General features: G+C 39.1%; 2 protein-coding genes across 2 annotated transcripts; one reads left to right on the forward strand and one right to left on the reverse strand.

Annotated features, from left to right (window-relative positions):
- The first annotated feature begins 5,125 nt into the window (after window positions 1-5,125).
- Window positions 5,126-6,145, forward strand: LOC128741394 (ribosomal RNA processing protein 36 homolog). Its single transcript, XM_053837190.1, has 2 exons — window positions 5,126-5,344; window positions 5,416-6,145. The coding sequence occupies exons 1-2, from the start codon at window positions 5,237-5,239 to the stop codon at window positions 6,115-6,117; spliced, it is 810 nt and encodes a 269-aa protein (XP_053693165.1). The 5' UTR covers window positions 5,126-5,236; the 3' UTR covers window positions 6,118-6,145.
- On the reverse strand, window positions 6,122-6,992 carry LOC128741401 (39S ribosomal protein L11, mitochondrial). The gene is made up of 2 exons (XM_053837203.1): window positions 6,839-6,992; window positions 6,122-6,774 (listed from the first exon to the last, which is right to left on the reverse strand). Exon 2 carries the CDS (start codon window positions 6,763-6,765, stop codon window positions 6,175-6,177), a length of 591 nt encoding a protein of 196 aa, XP_053693178.1. The 5' UTR covers window positions 6,766-6,774; window positions 6,839-6,992; the 3' UTR covers window positions 6,122-6,174.
- Window positions 6,993-9,410: the final 2,418 nt, after the last annotated feature.

A 9,410-nucleotide genomic window follows, 5' to 3' on the forward strand; every position in this document is an offset into this window, starting at 1 on the left:
ATTCCTTACTGTGCAACCACTGACGAACTGACATGACACATAGAAGGAACTCCTTTAAAAAATCATCGTCCTACACATTTTGCTTGCACAGTAGCACCCTCTGCTATGCATGCTGCGGAGTAGCTTGCATTTGCAGCGTTTTATGCTGCTGGATTTTTTCATTTGTATGGTTTTATATTTATACATGTTTTTTTTGAAAAATGAGTGGTTTTTGATTGGACGATGGAAATAATGCGAGTGTCTCGTCTGTTTGTCCGTGGAGCAACCTTATCAGACCCTTCATCCAGCTCGGATTATTTAATTATATAGGATACTTATTGCTCGTAAATATCAGAGAATTATATGAATCATTTTATATTGAAAGTAGCTGGGACAGGACCTATCATCTAGCTTGTTGTACTCTATCTTGTTTTTACTCTACCCTTTTGAGACACCGGCTATAAAAAGTTTAGCCAAATCTTTTCAAGCCCTCCTCCCCTCGAGTCAAAAATATTTGCCTTACTCTTGTTCTTATATAAAAGTTTTATAGTAAATCTAGTTGCCTTTCTACTATATAAATATATAGTATAAAGGTATTTCCACTTCCGGTGAAAGTTATGCTTCCTGTTAATGTTAATGAGTTGATTTTCCCAAATAAATTTGTACAAATTTCAAACAAATTTTGCGCATATGGGACCGACTATCGTAAAATACAAGCGCTGAAAAACGATCATATTTACCAACCTCAAGCACGCTTATGGTGCTGTTTTTGCACTATTTCTTTTATCTCATCTCATCTCGTTTCGTCAACCCTCTAACGGGCAACATCGTAAAACAATGTGATCATGCATCAAATGACTATTTTTTCATCAAATTACCTACGAAAGAAGCTCAAGTTTCTATTTTCACGCAAAAATAATTTTCTGGCCACCAGCTAAGGAAAAGACCAATTTCTCTGTTTCGTTTTTTTATATCTAATGCTGTACCCAGTTATGTTTTTATTTCAGATTTATTACATAATTGAAGTCAAGCATTAAAATCATTCATAGAAAAAATTTTTGGTCAATCTTTTTGTTCTAATATCCTTCTTTTCAAGCGTGAAAAAGGAAATATTCGCGCAATAACTATTTTCGTAATTATTCAGAATTCTTGTTTTTGAAAGATGATGGTCGCATGGTTAGAATATTGTTGTAAAAATATCAAGAAATCTGTACCCACATTTTTCATTTAAATATTTCATATGAACATATGTTCCATATTGTCAATTCAAACCAAACTTCATATGTGGCTTTGAAGCTCGAAGCTAGGACCGTCTACAGATCTTTTGTGTTTAACGGGTGAGAACTAAAATTTTGGAATTCTTTTGAGGCCCCTATCAGGGCTTGAAAAGGGATCGCAAGTTGAATGTGACTGCCGTGAATGCGAACTTTCCGCATTCAAACTCCGCTTTTTGAACGATCATTTGACTGTTTTTCTTATCCAGTCAATATGCCGCTTGCGCTGCTGCCGTCTTACAATTCATGCGGCATCTCAGCTAAGGCAAACAGTCAATCTCCCGTTTTGCTTTGCGCTTTGAGAATATAAACTGCAAACTGACTGGAAGCATACGGTGACGTATTTTTTCGTTTCTCTTTTTGTCTCCAAATCGGCTGCTCACAGTAATAGTTTGTCACCCGGACGTCGGTCCGACGCAAGCAAAATATTCGTTTGTATTGGACGGAGTCCGACCGACTTCTTCCATGCACATGTAGTGGTTGTTTTTTTGTAGTATTGAATCATACGATTGTGCGGTTGCTTTTCGTTAGCGTGGTGATTGCCAGTCATTTGACTGTTTTGCAGTCATTCGCTGCTCCAAACGGTAAAGGCAACTTGATCGAAACGAAAATGTCAAAAAGCATTAGAACGCATTCATACTGTTGCGTGCATTCGGCGTTTGACTGAGCAAACTGCCAGTTGTGTTATGCATAGCGTTCGTATTCCACCTCTAAACGGACGGTGTGAACTTGAATGCGCGTTGGTGTGACTGCGGTAGAAAAAAAGGATCGGTCGAAGCCCTGGCCCCTATACTCAATAACAAACGAGCTCAGAGAGAAATGAGAGTATGTATGTGTTAGCTCTCTCTCTCCTCTTTTTGTCAATATTTTTTGTTTTGTTTTTGCTTGCCTTGTTTTGCTTAAAATGACGTCGAAACAAGAAGCATTTCGGGAGCGCGTTGTACACTTCTACGAACTGCCACAGAAATCTCGGCAAAAAGTATACGGTACAACATTTAAAAAGCGAATATGTTGCGGCTTAGACTGTTTACCATATCCGAAGAAGCCCAACAACTATTCACAAGCAAGGTAGTGGAAGACCAGCCAAAATTATGGACGCAGAAGGACATCGTTCTCTTTCTCGTTTCTTCAACAAGCCCTCTAGTTTGGCTCTCATTTAAGATGCACCAGACGAATGTTTGAAGAAAATTTTGATCCCGTTTCTACAAAATCATCATACAGATGGACAATACGTGCTTTGGCCGGATAGAGCATCATCGCATTACGCAAAAAAAAAACAATTGTTCCTGAATACCCATTCGATCACATTTGTACTCAAAAACCACAACGTGACAAATCTGTCTAAGTGCGCCCAATCGAAGATTTCTTCGGGATTTTGAGTTCCTTGGTGTACAAAAATGGTGGAGAGCCACGAATTGCAAACAGTTGATTGGTAGAATCAAGAGATGCATTCGCAATGTTGACATGACGGCCGTACAACGCTCTTGTTCGCACATCAAACGGAAGCTTCGCCGAACAGCCGATTGCGAACCGTACAAATCCGAACCGTTTCAAATGTACACTAATTTTTTTTCCAATAATGGATAATGTATCTTTAATTTCGGTAAATCAGATCTTCTTCATGTATCTTTGTTTTGCTTTTGACAACTTGAGAAAAAAATTCCAAAATTTTAGTTGTCACCCGTTATATACACGTTTAAATTAAATCACTTATTAATATTACATATAAAAAAGGAGTTGTTGATGAAGTAAATTAAATGACGCTTACAAATATTTTCACACCCTATAGGAAAGAAAATTACTGCACATTTTACTGTTAATTAAGGATTTTGACGATTAAGCAACTGATATTTAAAAATATAATCAACTCAATTATACATATTTTTTGAAACGGTGGTTCTACAACTGATGAAGGAACGGTAGGGAAGGTAATGAAAAGTTTTTGAAATGGAGGGGAAAGAAGAAAGTCCAGTGCCTCTATGGTCCAAGTACCAGCGAGCCACGTGCCCTGGCGGGTGTTGTGGGTTCCAATCCGGTTATAATCTCAGATTATAGCTTGGTTCGACCCATGCACCTTTCAGCATTGGACAAAAGGTAGGAGTCACAAAGACAACTTGTTAAGCGTAGTTACCAATAACCCCCCCCCCCTCTCACCTTTCCACTCTTTCCCCTCCATTTCAAAAACTTTTCATTACTTTCCCCTACCGTCCCTTCATCAATTGTACAACCGCCGTTTCAAAAAATATTAATATATAGACTAATCTCAAGTTTTTAGTCTTAACCTTGAAATGCGGTCATACATATATATTAATATTTTTTGAAACGATGCCCTGGCGGGTGTTGTGGGTTCGAATCCGGTTATAATCTCAGATTACAGCTTGGTTCGACTCATGCACCTTCCAGCATTGGACAAAAGGTAGGAGTCAAAATGACTACTTGTCAAGCATAGCTACCAATACCCCCCCCCCCTTCCTTTCCGCTCTTCCCCTCCTTCACCAAAAAATTTTCATTTCTTTCCCCTACCGTCCCTTCATCAATTGTAGAACCTTCGTTTCAAAAAATATTAATATTAATATATGTTTGACCGCATTTCAAGGTCAAGACTAAATACACGATGTTTAGTCAATTATAGATGTTCCTGAGAAAATAAAAATTAATTATTGTTGCAGTAGAAAGGCTAAGTCACAGCGTTAGGTGGATTAGTTCGGGTTTTTCATACAGGGTCAAAATGGTAAATTTTTCAAATTTCGTCCTTTTGGTCTACTTCTGCCTCAAGGTGGATAAAATGCTTTGAACATTGCATTGGCAATGGAGTAGTAATGTATTTAATAAAACGAAAACACAAAAAAAGCCTGAATTAATTCACCTAGCAGTTTGACATGATTTTTCTACTGCTGGTGGTGGTGGCTAGTCGGATACCACTTGTTGCATTCCACATATTGCCAAAAAATTGCCTAGCTTAAACGCATTTGTTTGCTTCCATAACCATTTGTAAACAATGCCTGAGAGAGGAGCCAGCTGGGGATGTTTTTGTGCTCCGAACTGTCAGCCCAAACCGGGTACGAACTGTCAGTGTAAACTTCCCCTGTTTTCCGTTACGTTACCGTTGATGTTTGCTGACAATCCGTGTGTTCCAGCCTCTTGGTTCCAGCACTGACGAACTGACATGACACTTAGAAGAAAATCCTTTAAAAACCATCGTCCTGCACATTTTGCTTGTACGCTAGCACCCTCTGTTATGCATGTTGCGGAGTAGCTTGCATTTGCAGGGTTTTATGGTGTAGGCTTTTGTACATTTGAATTGTTTTATACTGAAAACTCAAAGCAACACTCGCGCGCCGCGGTGTGGTCATGTTGCGAAACATGCTTTTTTGAAAAATGAGTGGTTTTTGATTGGACGATGGAATTATCGCGAGTGTCTCGTCTGTTTGTCTGTGGTTCCAGCGTAACTCGGCTTGTCTACACTCTTAAATGATTCTACCTGTAAATTGGTCGGATTTAGTTAAAGTTAGGTTGAAACTACTCAAAATGCCCTTAAAGTGTACAAACTCAGATTTTGAGTAGTTTTTCAACCAAAAAATTGGTAGTAGGAACTTAAAATTGCGTTATTTGTCATAGAGAATAATTCAATTATCGGTAGCAAGTAGCCAAAATTGGTTGAAATTTTTACCCAAAGTTTGAGTTTGTACACTTTAAGGGCATTTTGAGTAGTTTCAACCTAGCTTAAACTAAATCCGACCTATTTACAGGTAGACTCATTTAAGAGTGTAAGTTTGGCTGATTGGCCCTTTTCAAATGTTTATTGAGATATGTTACTTTTCGATTATTTTCAGAAAATATGGCAACTCTGTAGCGTATGTTTATAAAATTCAGCAATCAGCCTTAATAAATTTGATTTTTACCTGGGATGTTTATGGGATTCTACGACCGCGTGTTAAATTTATGCTATTCGTCCCGCATTGCATCTCTTTGCTAGAATCGAAATGTCGAGTTCGGAAGATAATGCAACTAACAGCGATAAAAGTGAAGTTGAAAGTGCTAACGAAATGTCTGATACCAGCGAATCAAGCAACGAAAGTGATGATGAGAAGGTAAATATGCAAATGATATTTTTGAGAATAGCACGTCATTCTCGTTTGTACTTTTTGTCCATTATTCACAGCCAAAACTAGTTGATAACGATTTCCGGCAAATGCCCTTCGAGGAACTGTTGAAGCTAAAACGACGGTTAGGATCGAAAGTGTACAACGAAGCAGTGTTCGGAAAAACTAGTGACAAAGAAGTCCCGAGGACGTCATCTACCGAAAGACAAAAGAAACGCGTTGCCCCAAATGTTGAAAGTGATTCCGATGGCCCACCTGAAGAAATTAGCGCTAAACGTAAAGTGCCTGCATTGGGAATGGCAAAAAATCGTACCAAAACGGAGCACCCTCGAAGTAAAGATCCTCGTTTCGACTCTAAACAGGGCTACTTCAGCGGACGTCAGTTTCGATCGCAATATGGATTCATCAATGAGATGCGTTCCGATGAGCTAGTAACATTGCAGAAACAACTTGAGGAGGAGGAAGATCCCGCAAAAGTCGAAAAACTTAAGTTTGCCATTCGCAGAACAGAAAATCAAATTCGTGAATTCGACAAACAATCGCAGCAAGATCAGAAAAGAAAAGAACAACGATTATTGGCTCGTAAAACTATCGACGATGGTAAACAACCGTTTTATGAAAAGAAAAGCGTTACTAAAGCCCGTGATTTAGTTGAAAAGTACAATCAACTAAAGGAAAGCGGAAAACTGGGCAAACATATTGATAAACGAAGAAGGAAAAATACTGCCAAGGACAGAAAGAAACTTAACTTTGCTACGTAGTGTTTTTGAAATACAAATATGTTAAACTAAATCGAATCTATTTGCAAATCTTTAGTCCTAACCCATCCGAAGCATTTTAGCTTCCCGTTTTTCTTGCAATTCACGTCGTTGCTCCTCAACAACTCTTTGACGTTCATCGAGAAACTGTTGATATTCAGCAGGGTCTAACTCGTTGACGATTTCGATTCCGCACGTCCTCGCCGCACCCACTAGCGAATTGCACATTTGTTGCAGCGTAAGTAGCGCATTTGGCGGATCCTGTAGTTTGATTTGGGCTATTTCATAGAGATGTTTACGAGTGATCTTGCCAGCCGTTTCTTTTCCCGGGTACATGGCCCCTCGCTGAATGCCAGCGGCTTGTTTCAGTAGAAAAGTTGAAGGTGGAGCGTGAATGGTAAGCTCGTAGGAACGATCCGAAGTAACTGCAACCCGACAAGGCAACGGGATTCCTTCTTTATAATCTTTGGTGCGTTCGTTAAAATCTTTACAGAAAGCAGCAATATTGATGCCTCGTTGACCAAGCATCGGACCCAACGGAGGACCAGCGACAGCCATGCCAGCCGGAATATTGGTTCGAAGCTTGCTGCTATGGTTGACCTTGTCCACCGCTTTTTTGAGCGTTTTCAGACGACCAGCTGCTTTCGACATGACTTTTTACTGGAAAAAACTAGGCATGATTGTTTCGGTTCAACACAAAAACGGAAATGCGCAGTGTACCTACCGCTTGTTTTAATGTCAATCACTCTGCAATTGATTCTACAGTTTTCAATAAATGTTATTCGAAATCCAGGAATAACTATTAGGATTTAAAGCACAGACAGTAAAATAAAAAACTATGAATTAAAAACCAACATCTCAATAATAATTGTGTAACTACAAACTGACAACCGCACGGGCCGGGCACGATCAGTATACCAGGGATGCCAGGAGCTTTATTCAAAAGCGTTCACATGGCAAGGAAAAATTATAGTCACTATTATATATAGCCTGGCGAGTTCGAAGTTGAAACTAATCCAGGGGTGACATTGCGATTCTCGTTTCGAGTGATTTTGGTTCGAGACGCCCGTTTTTTTAACGTGGTCGAAACGAACCAAAATCACTCGAAACGAGATGCGCAATGTCACCCCAGCTTTCCACGAGCGATAATGGCGGATATTGAGCACAAGTGGGCACAATCTTTTGACATTCATTGGAGGAGCGTCGAGTTCGCCCTGACGGAGTTACTATGGATACATTCATGATTGTTTGTTGTTCGAGTGTAAAAATGTAAACATTGCTCAATTTTGCAGATGAGCTAAAGAGGAACACAATTGAACGGACAACAAGTTTTCGCAAATTTTAGGGAGAATGTCCAAATAGTTTCAAGTCGAGACGCTGTTCGAGAGCAAACTTGACAACGGCTCAACCAACACGAAGTTAATGTTTGCGTTAATGTGTAATGTTTCGAATGTTTAATTGGGTATTTTAGTGGTATATACATTTCCGCATATTCTGATAAGATATGATGCCATTCGCCAATCGCTACATGAAGACTTTTCCGAATTTGACTAATGGAAGTAATGAAAAAACTTTTTTTTTATATCCCGCATTTTGCACCTTACTGGACACCGCAGTCTAAAAGTGCGACTGGCACAAAAAGTGCGACAATGCGAATGCTGTGAGTGAGAAAGAGAAAGAGTGACAACTGCAATGTTGCTGTTTTGTTTTGTCATAAACATTGGCATTACAGAAAATAATCTGGATTAATCCAGGTACAGCTGCAAAGCACAATATTTGAAAAATTTTTTTGGAATAAGACGATAGCTTGTAAGTAAACCCCTTTTCTTTTTAGCTCGCTTTAGACAACACAGTGAATAGATACACTATGGTCATCGAACGATACAGGTTTCATATGAGAGCTTTAAAAGCTCGGTTAAAATGAAGAGCTCTATCACAGAGATAGAAAAGAGGGAGAGAACTGCTGACATCGAGTCAATCAATCGGCTTGGTTGATATCTGTCAAACAGCAAATCATTCTAGTGCTGATTATTATTAACTTTTTCATCGAATATTGACTTAATTGAAATAAAAAAAGAACTGCGAAATTCAGGAAACGACGGGCTATCAAATAAGATAGAAAAATCCACTTTTTTGGGAAAATTAAAATACCCAATTCGCACGATTGTAAAAAAGTATTCTGAGCCAGTGCCTTCAGCAAATTATGGCCGCAAACCACTATCCAGCTTTCCACGAGCGATAATGGCGGATATTGAGCACAAGTGGGCACAATCTTTTGACATTCATTGGAGGAGCGTCGAGTTCGCCCTGTCGGAGTTACTATGGATACATACATGATTGTTTGTTGTTCGAATGTGAAAATGTAAACATTGTTCAATTTTGCAGATCAGCTAAAGAGGAACATAATTGAACTGACAACAAGTTTTATGGATTGAGGCTTTGCAATTTTCGCAAATTTCAGGGATGTCTAAATACGCAACGGAAAGTTTCTTATCAAGTCGAGAGCAAACTTGACAACAGCTCGCCCAACATTAAGTTAATGTTTGCGTTAATGTGCAATGTTTCGGATGTTTAATTCGCACGATTGTAAAAAGTATCCTGAGCCGGTGCTACCAGAAAATTATGGCCGCAACCACTACAAAAGTTTGAATCCGTTCGGTTATGTTCCACTTCAGCTGATCTGCAATATGAAACAATGTTTACATTTTCACATTCGAACAACAAACAATCATGTATGTATCCATAGTAACTCCGTCAGGGCGAACTCGACGCTCCTCCAATGAATGTCAAAAGATTGTGCCCACTTGTGCTCAATATCCGCCATTATCGCTCGTGGAAAGCTGGATAAAAGTTTGAATCCGTAAGTTCCACTTCAGTTGATCTGCAAAATTAAACAATGTTTGCATTTTTACACTCGAACAACAAACAATCATGAATGTATCCATAGTAACTCCGTCAGGGCGAACTCGACGCTCCTCCAATAAATGTCAAAAGATTGTGCCCACTTGTGCTCAATATGCGCCATTATCGCTCGTGGAAAACTGGATAATTTACATTGGTGAAAAAATCACCGTTGAAGAAAAGTAATTTACCCTTGAATTTACTATTGAATTCGCACTACTTGCCAAACAGCTCAATACGAAATCACGTAACGTCAATCTCAAAGCCCCTTCCCCATCCTAACAACTTGTAACAAACCCCCACCCACTACTACGTTACGTAATATTTGCCAACTTGTTCTTTTTGTACCACGTGTTACGTAATATTTTGCAGTTACTTTCGTTAAAACTGTTTTC

This window comes from Sabethes cyaneus, chromosome 1 (genome assembly GCF_943734655.1).
Source record: "Sabethes cyaneus chromosome 1, idSabCyanKW18_F2, whole genome shotgun sequence".
Taxonomy (NCBI): Eukaryota; Metazoa; Arthropoda; class Insecta; order Diptera; family Culicidae; genus Sabethes; species Sabethes cyaneus.

Excerpts from the sequence above, each read along its gene's own strand:
- LOC128741394 (XM_053837190.1), top strand. The coding sequence starts at position 5,237 with ATGTCGAGTTCGGAAGATAATGCAACTAACAGCGATAAAAGTGAAGTT. Across the intron at positions 5,345-5,415 it reads ACGAAAGTGATGATGAGAAG|CCAAAACTAGTTGATAACGA; the intron begins GTAAATATGCAA and ends CATTATTCACAG.
- LOC128741401 (XM_053837203.1), bottom strand. The coding sequence starts at position 6,765 with ATGTCGAAAGCAGCTGGTCGTCTGAAAACGCTCAAAAAAGCGGTGGAC.